At 63.2% G+C, this 14,034-nt stretch overlaps 2 protein-coding genes across 10 annotated transcripts in view; both read right to left on the bottom strand.

Moving 5' to 3' along the window:
* MYO18A (myosin XVIIIA) overlaps positions 1 to 14,034 on the bottom strand; it is a 36,812-nt gene that overhangs the window by 15,054 nt on the left and 7,724 nt on the right. For 2 of the 9 annotated variants that reach the window (XM_064394948.1, XM_064394949.1), the window contains exons 3-21: positions 8,370 to 8,510; positions 7,858 to 7,914; positions 7,225 to 7,312; positions 6,987 to 7,096; positions 6,732 to 6,908; positions 6,415 to 6,625; positions 6,046 to 6,188; positions 5,267 to 5,367; positions 5,115 to 5,178; positions 4,861 to 5,005; positions 3,423 to 3,434; positions 2,780 to 2,956; positions 2,611 to 2,701; positions 2,341 to 2,533; positions 1,846 to 1,932; positions 1,121 to 1,262; positions 753 to 912; positions 493 to 679; positions 157 to 391 (exon numbers count right to left, since the gene is read on the bottom strand). In XM_064394948.1, the coding sequence (XP_064251018.1) occupies positions 157 to 391; positions 493 to 679; positions 753 to 912; positions 1,121 to 1,262; positions 1,846 to 1,932; positions 2,341 to 2,533; positions 2,611 to 2,701; positions 2,780 to 2,956; positions 3,423 to 3,434; positions 4,861 to 5,005; positions 5,115 to 5,178; positions 5,267 to 5,367; positions 6,046 to 6,188; positions 6,415 to 6,625; positions 6,732 to 6,908; positions 6,987 to 7,096; positions 7,225 to 7,312; positions 7,858 to 7,914; positions 8,370 to 8,510 (2,521 nt within the window). Of the gene's footprint in view, positions 1 to 156; positions 392 to 492; positions 680 to 752; positions 913 to 1,120; positions 1,263 to 1,845; positions 1,933 to 2,340; positions 2,534 to 2,610; positions 2,957 to 3,422; positions 3,435 to 4,860; positions 5,006 to 5,114; positions 5,179 to 5,266; positions 5,368 to 6,045; positions 6,189 to 6,414; positions 6,626 to 6,731; positions 6,909 to 6,986; positions 7,097 to 7,224; positions 7,313 to 7,857; positions 7,915 to 8,369; positions 8,511 to 14,034 lie in introns of all 9 variants that reach the window. The other 7 variants (XM_064394952.1, XM_064394954.1, XM_064394953.1 and 4 more) reach the window with 5 other exon arrangements.
* LOC135283839 (neurofilament heavy polypeptide-like) lies at positions 8,517 to 12,742 on the bottom strand. The gene is made up of 6 exons (XM_064394959.1): positions 12,294 to 12,742; positions 11,384 to 11,449; positions 10,491 to 10,549; positions 9,458 to 10,114; positions 9,213 to 9,275; positions 8,517 to 9,009 (listed from the first exon to the last, which is right to left on the bottom strand). The coding sequence occupies exons 2-6, from the start codon at positions 11,418 to 11,420 to the stop codon at positions 8,743 to 8,745; spliced, it is 1,083 nt and encodes a 360-aa protein (XP_064251029.1). The 5' UTR covers positions 11,421 to 11,449; positions 12,294 to 12,742; the 3' UTR covers positions 8,517 to 8,742.

Below are 14,034 nucleotides of genomic sequence, written 5' to 3'. Positions count from 1 at the left end.
GGGGAGGGGGGACAGGGACGGGACCACCCTGGGGAGAGGCTCCAGAGCTCAGAGCAAAGTGCTGAAGGGACTCCTGGGGGTCTTTGGCTGTCTAGTGAGAAGACGCAGCCGGGACCTGGGCGTCGTCCATCCCCTGGTGCTGCTGCCAGGGCTCACCTTGGCGGTACATGCGGAGGGCGTCGAGCAGGCGGGAGCCGCGGAGCTGCGCGCGCAGGAGGGGCACGTCCAGCTGCATCAGCCCGGCCTCGCAGTGCTCCGCCGGCAGCTCCAGCTCGCTGCCGCTCACCCGCCGGCACGGCACCGCCTGGGGGTCCCCGCTGCCCCCCGCCTTGGGCAGGAAGCAGTGCACAAAGTGCAGCTTGGACTTCTTGATGCTGTCGATGAGGGCGTCCTGTGAGTGCAGCAGAGCAGGATGAGTGGCGATGTGCGGTGGTGCCCCAGCCAGACGCCCCAGGCAGATGCAGGGATTCCCTTTGGCACGCCCTCACTCACCACTTGCAGCTTGATCTGGATGCAGAGGGATTTCTTCTTGACGGCAGCCACGCCGGTGGTGAAGGTCTTGCGCATGCTGGTGGCCCGGCGCAGGGCCAGCTGGGAGCCCCCCTCCAGCCCCGCCACCGAGCCCGACAGCACCAGCGCCGAGCCGCCGCGCCCGGCAAACAGGCTGCTGATCACCTTCCTGCAGGGCACAGGGGACACGTCACCCCCCACGTCACCTCTCTGCCATGCCCCCACCCCAGCACCCCGCTCACTTTTGGGACTCCTGCAGCAGGACTGAGGCGTTTTGGGAGGCCGGGTTGTGCTTGACGTAGTTGAGCCATCCCGTAGCGTCGTACTCCACCCAGTTGGTCCCTGAGCTGTGTCCCAGGAGGAAGTGTCGGGGTTTGTCACTGGGGAGCAGCGGGTTGTGCCCTGCAGGGAAACACAGCAACAGTGGGAACAGCTCTGGGCAACAGTGTTTCACTGGGGCATTCACAGAATCCCAGAATGGCTTGGGTTGGAAGACACCCTAAAGATCATCTCATTCCAACCCCCTGCCATGGGCAGGGACATCTTCCACTAAAGAGATTGTTTCTGGTCCAGTGGACACATCCCCATGGTTCCAAGGCCCCCTCCATACCTTTTTTGCCCCCTTCCTGGGGGCCGTAGTAGGAGAAGAGCCTCTCCAGCAAGGTGTCCTCGTTGCCGCCCGGCTGCAGAGCCTCCTCCTCCAGAAGCCACAGCAGCCCCCGCGCCTCGTCCGTGCGGGCCAGAGACCGGACCTGCAGGGTCACCACGCTGGCAGCCACCCCAGCACACCAGGGTGCCCCAGGGCAGGGGCATGGGGTGGCACAGGGCAGCCAGGCCACCCAGGGAGCACCCAACCTCACACCGTGTGAGAGGGCTCCTGATTAGGGGAGACCCAGAAGGGAAAGGGTCCATATGGGACACTCTGGCAGCACGTCTCACTGAGGTGGGAAATGCAGTGCTGGGCTGAAACTCAGCACGGGGATGGTGCCAACAGCCTCCTCCAACAGGGACTAGAGGACCCCAGGGACTGGAGAACCTTGGGGAACCATGGAGACTAGGAACCTGAGCACCCTGGGGACAGAGAATCCTGGGGACCAGAGCACTTTGAAAACTGGAGCACCCCAGAAATCTTCAGGCCCCCTGCCCACAGCACAGGCAGCTCCCAGGACAAGAGGGGAAAACCATGCTGTGGGATAAGTATGTGGGCTGCACACACACTTGCACCCATGCTCTCATGGCCAACAGCCCCTTTCCTTCCCCTCTACCACCACAATGCCAAAAAGCTGCCCATCTGCAGCCATGATGTGGCTGGAAGGAAGAGTGGAAAGTGCTTACCAGTGCCTGGTGTGAAGACTGGTCCACAGCAGCTATGGAGCCGGAGGAGCTGGGCTCAGCATCAGCCAGGGCGAGCTCTATGTTCTCCTGGTCAGGGGGAACAGAGGAACAGAGGCAGGTGAGTACCCACACTGCAGAGTAGCAGTGATAGGGAGTGTGAGCCCATCAGGGTGTTGGTCTTGATGGGGCTCAGAGTGATGCAGAGTGCTGAGGGAGGACCAGGACATGTGGAAGGGTCCCCACGGGCTGTCAGTGCTGAGATGGAGAAGAAGCAGTGATCATCATCATCACCACCCACAGCCCAGCCCTCCTGTGCTGTGCTCCACAGCCAGCACAGCAACCCTGGGCACTGAGCATCGTGTCAGAGCTGCTTTGGCTGGACTGGTCCACAGTGACCACTGCATAAGAAATCAGGGGGGCACGGAGGAGACGTTCACGTGGGTATGGGAGGGCAGGAGTGGAGGAGGCAACGGCAGCCCTGGGAGTGCCTGGTACCTCCTTGTATCGCTCCAGCTCGCGGGCAAAGGTGCGCTGGTGGAAGAGCTGCTGCAGGCGCTCCTGGGCGTAGTTGTGGCAGAGCTCCTCGAACGTGGCCCCCCGGCTTTGCCCCGCCAGCTTGGGGTTCTGTGCCCCAGGGGTGTCCACCACTGTCACGGAGCACACCGAGTGCTGGCTGGACTTCAGCGCCCTGGAGGGAGCACAAAGAAGGGATCAGTGGGTGCAGCCAGGCACCCCCCGCTCTCCTGCTGGCCCCCCAGCACGTACCTGTTGAGGAGGGAGATGAGGAGTGTGAAGAGCTCGGAGTACAAGCCAGCTGCCATGCCCTCCAGGCACTCCAGCGCCGTCAGCTTGGGACCTGGCCAAAGCAAGCCTGAGTGTCCCCAACCCCGCACCCCCTGGGGCCACCCGCTGTCCCCTCCATACCTCACCCTACCTGTGCCACTGTCCCCCAGGGGAGACTCATCGGGGCCCTGCCGGAAGGAGGTGGAGCGCTGCAGGGTGCCCTTGGGCTGGTGCTTGAAGATGGCAGAGGAGAGCTCCTCCAGGCTGCAGCCCAGCAGGTACGCGGCTTTCTGAGCCCACTCGTGCCGTGCAAACTGCTTCCTCCCAGCTGCAGGGTGGACAAGGGGGTTCAGGGCCAGGAAGGGCACCCCTAAAAATGGGGAGCATTTCCAAACAGGCCTGGGATGATCTTAGGGAGCCACAGAGTAGGTTAGGGATGATGGGTGCAGTGGGAGCACGTTTTGGGGTTTGAGGAGGCACAGATGTTTGGGGTCTAAGAGGAGCTAGGGGTGAATGGCTTGGTGCTGCTGCAGGGCTGAGCCTGGAGCCACACTGGTGTGGAGCACAGACCCCCTGCCACCAGTCCCCAGGGACCTCTGAGGCTCTGAGCCACCCCACACGGGGACATGTCCCTGCTTGGTGACACAGCTGCACTGCAGCCAGACAGACACAGAGACACGGATGCTGGGGGCGGTGGGAGCAGGTTAATGGTGACACACAGGGACAAGGAAATAGGATGAGGGTGGCACGGGGGAGGGGGAAGCCAGAGACACACACGGAGAACGGGACTTTACCTTCGTCGGCGTCTGCATTGCAAAGGGCAGCATGCACCATGCGAACAGAGACACGGGTTAGAAACAACGGCACAGACGGCACGGGGACGCCCTCCTGCCACCGCGCCACCGCACATGCCACGCCTGCCCCTCCCCGGGCACTGCTGCAGTGACAAACCGTGACCAGCACGTGGGGCCCCTTCCCTTTGAGCCCCCCGAACCATGGGCACCGCTGGGGAGCAGCTCGGCTCTGCCCCAGCACATGGGGAGCCACTTCTGGATCCAGCCCGGGTCCAGGGAAATTGTGGGGCTGCTGCAGCTCAGCTCTGAGCACTCCCAGCATCCACGAGGTGCAGGGGAGGCTTCAGCAGCAGCAGCAGCACAGAGCCGGGGGTGGGATGCCCACCCCGAGCAGGATGTAGCAATGCTCCCCCCCAGCAGGATCTGGGATCCCCCCACACCAGGCTCCCATGGAGAGGCTCCTGAGTCGCCTGAGCATCCCGCTGTGGTGGCTGCAGCAGGGCCCTGCTGCCCTCTAGTGCCCTGAGAGCACCCCCTGGGCCAGCACTGCACCCCAAGAACACCCCACAGGCCAGCCCTCCACCCCAGTGTGCATCCAGACCCCTCTGATCTCTCCTTCTTCATCCCCAGATCATCTTTTTCCACCAGAGCTGCAAATTCCCTGGGTGCAGCCACCAGCTCCAGGTGCCCATTTTGGGGGTGACATGCCCAGCTCTCCCACCAGCGTGCAGCACCACAGGGACATCCAGCACAACAGGCAGAAAGAGAAAGCCACGGGGAGAAGAGCAGCCCCCAAAGCCAAATTTGCCATCCCCAGGAAAGGAGAGCAAAGCTGGTGCTGTGGGAGACTCACACCCATGGTGAGTGCTGTGTGCCAGGGCTGCCCTGACCCCCACCACCAACAGTGCTGACAGGACTGGCATGGGACTCCTCACGAGCAGCAGGCAAATTTGGGGCTGCCAAGACCCAACCAGGGTCAGGGTTGATCCCAGCACACCAGCAGCACCCCAAGCCCCCATTGCAGCCCCCAAATCTGCATTGCACGGCACCCCCCAGAGCAGAGCCCTCCCCACTCCCATTACCAGCTCCATCTGCCAGTGGGTCTGCAAGGAGGATGAGGGAAAGTGTTACACTGGGAATGGGGGACACCCCCCAACTGCCTCAGCCCCACCCAGGCCCCCACTCCCCAAGTTGGCAGGGGCCAGCCCAGGGTCTGGCAATGTTCAATTCCCACCAGTTAATGAGACCACCCCACCATGGGGACAAAGCTGGGTGCCCCAGAGCACTCAGGGTGGTGGGGCACTGTCCCTCAGCTGACACAGCCTCCCACCCTCTCCCCCAGGGCTTGGCTGCACTGCAGGCTGTTTGCACGGTCTCTGGAACCCCTCACATCCACCAGTCTCAAATCTCCCCTCATTAATGGCTCCCAGCTTGGTACCTTTGGTTGCCCCAGCGGCTCCCAGGTGGTAGATGGCCCCCAGGATGAGCCAGAAGGCTTTCTGCTCATCTCCTGAGATGCCCATCACCTTCATGGCTGTCAGGAGCTTGCTGAACTGCTGGGCTGCCTTCTGCTTTTCCTCTGGCTGTGGAAAACAACAGGAGCCATTAGCCTGGGAGCCCAGCTCTGCCTTCCCCTGCACTGAAATGGGCCAGAGACCCCCATCTTCCCCTACAGCCCCCCATGGCAACAACCTTGGAGGGGGGCACGATGCCGAAGACATTGTTCTCTGCCAGGTGGTTGAAGTGAAGCTCAGTCCTGCAGGGATAAACACCACGATTGGCCCCGTGGGGCAGGTCCCAGAGACTCCCCCCACGATGGAGGCCATGGCCTCCCCCCAGCTCACCGCAGGGTGCTGTCAGAGCAGGCCAGCAGGTAGTAGAAGACATTGAAGGTGGCCTCGTTGGCCGGGTGCCGGGCCGCGCGCAGCTTCTCCAGCAGCAGTGTCTGGCAGAGGTGGGACAATTGGGAACTGTCCCCAAGTGCCCCACTGAGACCCCCCAACCCACCCAGCCTCATCCTTGCTGCCTGTCCAGGGAACCCAGGGAGTTGTGAGGGTCTCCCTCCCCCTGCAGGGCACCATGTGAGTGCAAACATCACCCAACAGCTCATGAGCATCTCTCCTTGGTGAATGCTACTAGAAGAGCATGGAGTACACCTCCTGCATTTTAAGGGTTCTGCTGTTATCACAGCAGGGAGGTGTCTGGAAGACACATTCCCTGATTTTGGGACTAACTCAGCAAGGACTGGGAACCCATCTGATCTGGATGTGAACAAGGAGAAGAACAGGATGCCAGGCTGCTGAGTGCTGCGAGCATGGCTGGGGATCTGTGGCAGAGTTTGTAGTGTAGGAAACAGCAGAAGGATCATGGAATGGTTTGGACTGGAAGGGACCTGAAAGATCAGTGAGTTCCAAACCTCTGCCATGGACAAAGACACTTTCCCCTATCCCAGGTTGCTCCAAGTCCTGTCCAACCTGGCCTTGAACACTGCCACAGGGGATGGGGCAGTTACAGCTTCTCTGGACAACACTCCCATGAGGATGGGCTGGCTCCCACACCGTGGGGAGCCACGCTGGCAAGGATGGACCAGCTCCCATGCTGGGGGGCCACCTGGTCCCCTCACCTGTACAGAGGCAGACGCCACCTGCCCAGCCTGGTCGAAGTCCAGGGAGATGATCTGGGAGAAGCGGGTGGCGTTGCCGTTCATGCCGGTGCTGCTATTGCCAAAAGCCTCCAGGATGGTGTAGAGAGCCTGCCACTTCTCCACTGCAGGAAGACAAGCAGGGCAGTGCAGGGGCTGTGCAGGGGGCCAGAGCTGGCTGGGCAGGTGCTGCTGCTCCCTTGCACCACAGCACGGCAAAGGCACGGTGTGACACAGTGACAGCCCGCTTGGCGCGTGTCCAGCCTCTGCCACGTGCGTGGGGCTGTGACTGCAAAGCGAGGGGCGTGTGCAGGCAGGCCAAAGGGACTCCACACCCACACAGGCACTCACCAGAGAAGACCTTGCCGGTGCTGCCGGCGATGGTGGCGAGGTACTGCACCAGGTGCTGGCAGTTGGTGGTTTTGCCGCTGCCGCTGGCGCCCAGCAGGACGATGGCCTGGTCCTGGCGGCTCATCAGCATGCTGCGGTACGCGGCCTGCGCCACCGCGTAGACGTGCGGGGACGTGTCCTCCCTGCGGCACCCCTTGAACATGTGCATGACCTGACGGGGACAGGGAGGGGAAGCGGGCAAGGGTCAGCACCCTGCCGCCCCCACCACGCGCTGCCAGCTGCGTGTCCCCTCCGGTGTCCCCCCACCGCGGCGTCACCTTCTCAGAGTACATGGAGGGGGAGCTCAGCGGGTTGATGATGACCATGGCGGGCCCGGCGTAGGTGTGCAGCAGGTTGCCGCCGTAGCGCTGGCGCAGCGTGTGCAGCGTGCTGGACTCGTTGAGGTAGAGGAGGCTGGCGAGGTCCTCCACGCGGTCGTAGGATGGGGGGTTTGCCTGGCAGCGAGGTTGAGATGGGGCGGGTCAGGCTGGGAATGGGGATCTGCCCTGCCAGCCCACGCCCCGCAGCCCTACCTTCTCCACATCATCCTCCTCCACCTCCAGGATGGCTCCATCGTGGTCCAGTTTCACCTTCACTTTGCCCTCGGGCAGGGGACTGCCTGCCTCTGGCCGCAGCTGGCTGCCTGTGAGGGGCACAGGGCACTCAGAGGGGCCGTGCTGGCAGCCCCCAGGGACACCTCAGAGGGGTCAGGGGGCTCACTGTGCCACAGGAAGGACGGGGTGCTGTGTCCCAGCAGTGCCCCTGGCTCACCCAAGGAGAAGCCATCCCTGTGCACCAGCCACACCTTCTCAGTCTCGTACCAGGCCTCCTCGGCTGCTATCTGCTCCTCCGTCTTGGCCTGTGGGACAGCACGTGTGGAGAGGCTGTGGTCACCTGCCCCCTGGCCTGCCCCACCCCCTCCCCTCATCCCTGGGGCTGGAGGAAGCAGGGCTCATGTGCTGGATAGCCAGGCCACCTCCACAAGCCACAAACCCTCCCAGCACATGTCCCCAGTTTGCCCGCTGGGGACCCCAGTGGGTGCAGGGCTGCAAAGACCACCAGGGCCCTGCCACAGCTTGGGGCAGACATAGAGACACAGTGGCCCACAGGCACATTCACTACGGCCACCTCGGGCCAGCCTGGAGGAGCCAAGCTCCCAAACCACAGCCCTGAGAGCAGGCACCCATGGCGGCCACGTGTCAGGATGCAGGGACACCAGACATGCTATGGGGACATGGGACATGCTGCAGGGACATGCTGTGGGGACACAGGACACACTGAGGCACGTAATGGAGGGATACAGGACACGGCCCATGACTCTGACAGGGGAAATGCCAGGCTGGTGGCCAGCACAGCGGGGATGTCCCTGGCACAAGGAGAGCAGGACGAGCTCCAAAGCCAAACCTGAGCTGCAGCAGGGACGGGGCCGAGGGGAGCTGCCGGCGCATCGTCCGCTGGACCCTGGCGAGGCCGAGAGACGGCGGTGAAGGCGAGAAGGGCTCAGCCCTGCCCCACACACAGCACAGCAAGAGGGGAGGGGGAGCGAGCCGGGGCAAAGCACCGCTGTGCCAAACCCTGCGGGCGCTCCTCGTGCCACGGCCACCACTGTGGGGTGGCAAGTCCAGTGCGGTGCTGGGCAGACACAGAGCTGGGAAGGACACTGCTGCCAAAGCCTGGGGGTCACTCCACTGACCCCGCTCTGAGCTCTGCCAGCACCACGTGCCACAGCTGCTTCCACAAGAGCCATGCATCCTGCCTGTGCCAGCACTCTGCCCCTTCACACCCCTGCCCACCCCAGCTGTGCCACCTCCACCGAGGGCACCCTCCTGGGACGCGTGGCTTCCTGGCATGACCTCGCTGGGGAGGGGACAGCGCCCAGCCCCGGCTGCCCCAGGGTGGGATGGGGAAAGCCTTACGCTCCAGCAGGAGGCGCGGGCGCAGACGCCAGCCCAGCGGCACACAGAGGATGGCGGGGGCTCGCTGGTGGAGGCAGAGGGCTCCTGAGGACGGGGGTACAGTACCTGGCTGGGTGCCGAGGCGGAGGCGGCGGGGTCCAGCTAGCGGCAGCAAGGAAGGAGGAGAGAAAGAAGAGAGGGGGTGAGAGGCAGAGAGCAGAAGCAGCACCCTGACAAGCCACAGGGCCCCGGCACGGCCATGATTGCACAGCACCACCAGGACATCGTCCATCCCAGCCACCACAGTGTGCCTGGGTCCCTATGGGAATCAGGCAGCCCCCATCCCCAGCACACCAGTCTGGGCAATGATCCCCAAACCCACCAACAGCCCTGGTCATCCATTCCCTGCTGCCAGTGTCACCCACAGATGGACCATGGGGTTGGCAGCCAGACACAGGGGTACAGTCACTGTGTGCAGAGCACATGGCAATCTGGGGCAGCCACACGCTGCCCATGCCTCCCCATCCCTGGGAAGGCGACACGCAAGCACCAACACCTCTGGAATTACAGAAGTGGTGAAGATCCTCTCCAGCCGGAGCTGCGCCTCCTCAGACGGGCTCAGCACGTGTGTGGGGCCAGGGGAAGCAGGGCCAGGGGCAGCCTAGGGGCAGAGCACCATCAGCTCCAGGCCAGCTGTCCCACAGCCCTCACAGCCCTGGCACATGGGCACCAGCAGGGCCATTGCCAAGGCTTTCCCAGCCCTGCAGCCCATCACTGCTTGGGGCAGGTCCCAGGGTGAAGGCACAGCTGGGTATCAGTGTGCACCCACAGTGTCCAGGGACCTGGGTCCCCACTCCTACACACCTGCTGGGGGGCAGCTGGGGCATTTTTCACAGGGGTCGGCCGCTTCTCGCTGGTCTGCAGCTTCTTCTCCACATGAAATGGAGGGGAGACAAGGGGCAGCATGATGGACTGGCCACAGCACACACAACCGCCCCAAAAAAGTGACTCCCACCCACACCACGCCTCTCAAAACCACTGCAAACCATGCAGGTGAGCTCACACCATGCTGCACTGGGGGCACAACCCCACTGTGCACACACTGGTACCTTGTGCCTCTCCAGGGCCGTGGGTTTCAGAGCAGACGCCTTTGCCGGCTCCGCTTTCCCTCCTGAAACTGGTGGCTCTGGTTTGGCTTCAGCGCCCGGGGACGGGGACAGCTTTGTGTCCCCAGCAGCGGGCTCAGGGGACTTCTGCCTGTCCCCCGGCCGGAGCCGCGGCCGGTGCTCCTTGGATTTGCCCTTTGCCATGAGGGTTTTGAGCCCCTCTGAGATCTCATCCTTGGGTTCCGGCTTGGCAGGGGCTGAAGGCACCACGGAGGGGGGAGGTGGCGGGGCTGGGGGGGCTGGGACAGCAGCACGGCCTGCTTCCTCCTTCCTCGGGGGTGGCACCGGCTCAGGAGACTTGGCATCTCGGCCTGGCTCCTTGGCACTGCCAGCGTCCTCCCCTGGCAGCACTTTGCGGACCACCTTGCGCACCACGCGGACCACCTTGCGGCGGGACAGCCCCTGGCCGTCATCTCCCTGTGCCTCGGGGGCTGCGCCCTCCAGCCCGTTCTCAGCTGCCCCGTTCAGCACCGGCTCTGGGCTCTTCCCTCTCCCAGGAGGTGGCTCGGGGCTCTTTGCAGGTTCGGGGCTCTTCACAGGCTCAGGTTTTGGGGGCTCAGCTTTCGGGGGCGCAGACGCTGCATCCTTCGGGCTCTCTGACTGCAGCCACAATGACAGAGGTGTGAGTGGAGGTGCAGCCTCCACTGCTGTTTGGGACATGATGGTGCCCAGGGTCTGCCCTGCCATGGAGCACAGCTCCTGGCCAGACCCAGCACTGGGGACACAGCACTCTTCCCCACCAAGCTACAGCCCCACAGTGGATCCCAGGGCAGGGAGCAGTGGTGATCTCCCTGCCCCACAAACAGTGACCATTCAACCCTCAGGCTGCCAGCACAGGGGTAAAACTCAGTGCTCAGGGCACCACTAAGCCCATGACCCTGCGTGGTGTCCCCAGGCCCTGTCACAGGGGCTGTTCTCACCAAGGACAAGCCCCATCCCCAAAAGCTTCACCCTGCCCGTGCCCTGTGACACTTACAGCCCCATCCTCCTTCACGGGTCTTTTCACAGCTAAAGATTTGTCCTCGTCCTTGACCTGAGGGTCAGACAAAGAAGAGGAGCACGTTTCAGCCCACTGTGGGGCCTTGCTGCCAGAAAGCCTCCTGGGACCATCACTCCATGCCAACCCAAATTTGCAGCCCACTGCAGAGACAAGGACCTGTGTCCTCCCAGGCTTCCCATCAACCAAAAAAACAGGGGTGAAGCACAGACATGTACCCTAGTTATAGCAAACCCCAAAGGCGGGAGAGGTAAGTGCTCTGCCCACCTGGCCTGGGCCCTCTCATCACGTACAGCCAGTGAGGGAGGTGGTTCAGAGTCCCACCACCCCTCCTGCAGGATTCTGTCATTCTACACGTCACCCCCCAGCCGGTGTCACAGCACGTTTTAAGTGTCACCAGCTAATCTCTGCAGCAGCCACACGTGGGACATGCCAGATCCCTGCTGACCCGGGGAAACCAGGGGCCTCTGAGGGGGTGGGCAGCCAAACCCTGCCCTGAGCTGTGCCTCTGAGTGCCAGGACTCGGCTGTGACACTGCAGTGGTGCATCCTGTGGGCAACACACCCCGACTCGCCACCACACAGCAGCTCCTGGGTGGCAGGTGGCACTGGGGTGGCTCACACTGTGTTAGGGGCTGCTCCAGGCACTCACAAAGCCGTTAGTGATGGTGTTAGTGATCACATGCATGGCTGTGCTGGTGACACCAGCCCTGGCCAAGCTCCCAGCTGCCCAGCACAGCCCCTGTCACAGCAGCACAGTGAGGCCAAGAGTGCTGCTCCAAACATGGTGCCAGCACTGGGTAAACTGGGGGAGCTGGTCAGCAGCGTGACCCAAACGTGGGGTGCAGGCAAACATGCAAGAGAGACTTCCCTTCTGCTCCCAGAACGCAAACCGGGATGAGAACGCCATGGTGATGTCTCATGGAGCTGCTGCCCTGGCTGGGGAGAGAGGGAGAGGTGAGACCACTGGGACAGCACACAGGATGCCAAACCACACCACAGGGTACAGGCACGTGCCCTCCCCCACCTGGGATCCTCAGGAATGGGGGTCTGAGCCCACCTGGACCTGCTCAGCATACAAACAGTGCCCGCAGGAGGGGCTCTGGTGACAGAGAGGTGACCAGTCTGAGACCCAGCAAAACTCACTGTGTAAAAAAACCCCTTTAGTCAGGCTGCAGGACTGTGGCCCCATTCCCCTGAGCAGGCCAGCCCGCTGTGGTAAGCAAATGCCAGGGTGAGGGAAGGGATATTTTCTGCCCCAGCTCCCTGCTTGCCCTGACAGCCTGGGTTTATTCTGAGCCTGACCCCATGCCAGCAGCCAGGCAGCTCTAGTGGGACCTGCTGGCCTGGATGGCACCCACTCTCCAACCCCAGGCTGTGCCACTGGGGAGAAGCCCCCTCTGAGGGCCAGGCGTGGCACAGGGGAGCACCTGGCACAAAAGCAACCCAGCAGGCTGGGAGCACATCCCTGTCCCCCCCAAACTGTCACCACGGTGTGAAATACCAGTGCCTGGAGCACAGGCTGAGCTTGGGGGGGTCTGGAGACAAACCCACCTGTGGGTTAGAACCCCCAAACCCTCTGCCCACAGCACTCCCACCTCCAAGCAGCCTGGCACTGCCACAAAGGTCTCCAGAGAGCACCGGCCATGAGGTCCCCACAACAAACAACCCCAAAGAGCCCCAGGGGTGGGTTCAGCCTCACAATCCCCGATCCCAGCACCGGGTCCATCTCCTACATAACCCCCTCGTGCTCCCCAAGCCGTTCTGGGGGTCCCCAGCTTACCAGAGGGAGCCAGGAGAAGGGCTTCCGCCGGGGCGAGCGCGGCACCGCACGGGAGAGGCACCAGTGGGGAGGCAGCCGGCAGCGGGGACAGCTGGGCTGATAGGGCCACCCTAAAAATAGCCCAGGAATGCGAGGGCCCCGCCGGCGCAGCAGCAGCCGGAGGGAGAGCTGGGGGGGGACAGGCGGGCAGGGGGCCTGGCCGCCACCGCCGCCACCGTCACCGCTGCCAGAGGAAGTGATGTGGGCTCCGCCGCGCCGCGGGGGGAACTGCCCGGCCGCCCTGCACCTTCCGAGCGGGAGAGGCACCCCCGGGCGAGTGCAGCTGGGGGGCCGGGGGGGCTCCGTGCCTCAGAGGAGGGGGTTGCACAATCCGCACCCCCGGGTGCCCGGCGTCGTGCCAGGCGGTGCAACCCTGGCGCTCCTCGCTCCTCCTCTGGCTTTCCCACGAACACCAGGTCCCCCCCAAAGTGTTCTTGGGGACAGACAGCACCCCAGCAGCCCATAGTGAGGATGTTTTCATGGCAAAGCTGCCTCTGGAAGTTCAAGGTGTCCCTGGACAAGGGGCTGAGGGTCAGGGGCCTCCCCATGCAGGGGCTGCTGACAGGAGCTGGTGGCAGGGAGCCAGGCACGTGGCAATGGTGGAGCTGTGGCATGGAGGAGCAGTGGTGGCATGGAGGAGCAGTGGTGACACAGGCATGGCACACTGGGACCCCAGCTGGCAGCTGAGCACGTCCCTGCCCAACCTAAGTGAGACAGATGTGCCCTGAGCAAAAAAAAATCATTCCCAGAGGAAGCAGGGGGTCCCAGCCTGGCACACCCCACTGAACAAAGGACAGGCCACATCAAACACCCTTGGCAGGGCTGGCATAACACAGCAGAGAGTGTCTGCAGTGACACGGGTGTCCCCAGGTAGCACAGGCATGCAGCCACCTCCACTGGGATGCCCGGCCCAGCTGTTTGGTGACAGCAGCATTTCTGCCTGGCCAGCATATTTCTCTCATTCCTGAGCCAGAAAATTCAGTAGACACACACTGGCCCACGGCTGAGCCCACTGGATACCAGCCCCCTCCCAAGACACCCCACACTGGGACACTGCAGCAGCACCAACCCCTCAGTGAGAGCACAAAAAGAGCCAAACCAAGCACAGAAAAATGATAAAAGTGCCTCTGACACGATGAGAGTCCCACACTCCCACCCTGGTGGGACACGGGGAACCCGCCATGCCACGGCACAGTGCCTTGCACCCTGGGGACAGCGACCTGCAGGGGCCCGTGTGCCCGTGGGCAGTGGCACACCAGGTCAGCCAGCACGGCCAGCGGGTGCCTGCGGCCCTGCTGAAGCACTGCAGTGGTCAGAGGCGTTTCTGGAATATTTCTGCCGGGCCGGCGCACGCCGGGGCCCTGCCTGAGGAATTTCGCCGGTAAATAAATAAATACGAGAGTGGAGCCGAGCCAGCCCAGCTGCCCCACGCCGGGAGCAAGGCTGGGACACGGAGGGGCTTTCACCCCAGCCCCAGTGCCACCAGCTGTCCCCTGTCACCCCACAGCACTGCCAGCCCCCCGAGAGGCAGCGGGTGCTGCCACTGCCCAGCCGGGTCCGTGGGGACAAGGGTGACACAGCACAGACCCCATGAGGGGGTTAAACCCCCCGTGGTGCACAGGGAGACCAGCACCAGCCCTCTCCAGCCAGGGAGGGGCTTCCAGAGCAACAGCCCAAAATATGTCTATAATTTCCTGTTTCA

The sequence above is a fragment of the Passer domesticus genome, chromosome 19 (assembly GCF_036417665.1).
Source record: "Passer domesticus isolate bPasDom1 chromosome 19, bPasDom1.hap1, whole genome shotgun sequence".
Classification (NCBI taxonomy): Eukaryota; Metazoa; Chordata; class Aves; order Passeriformes; family Passeridae; genus Passer; species Passer domesticus.
The sequence above is the reverse complement of the archived record's forward strand: the minus strand, read 5'-3'. Positions and strand labels throughout refer to the sequence as shown.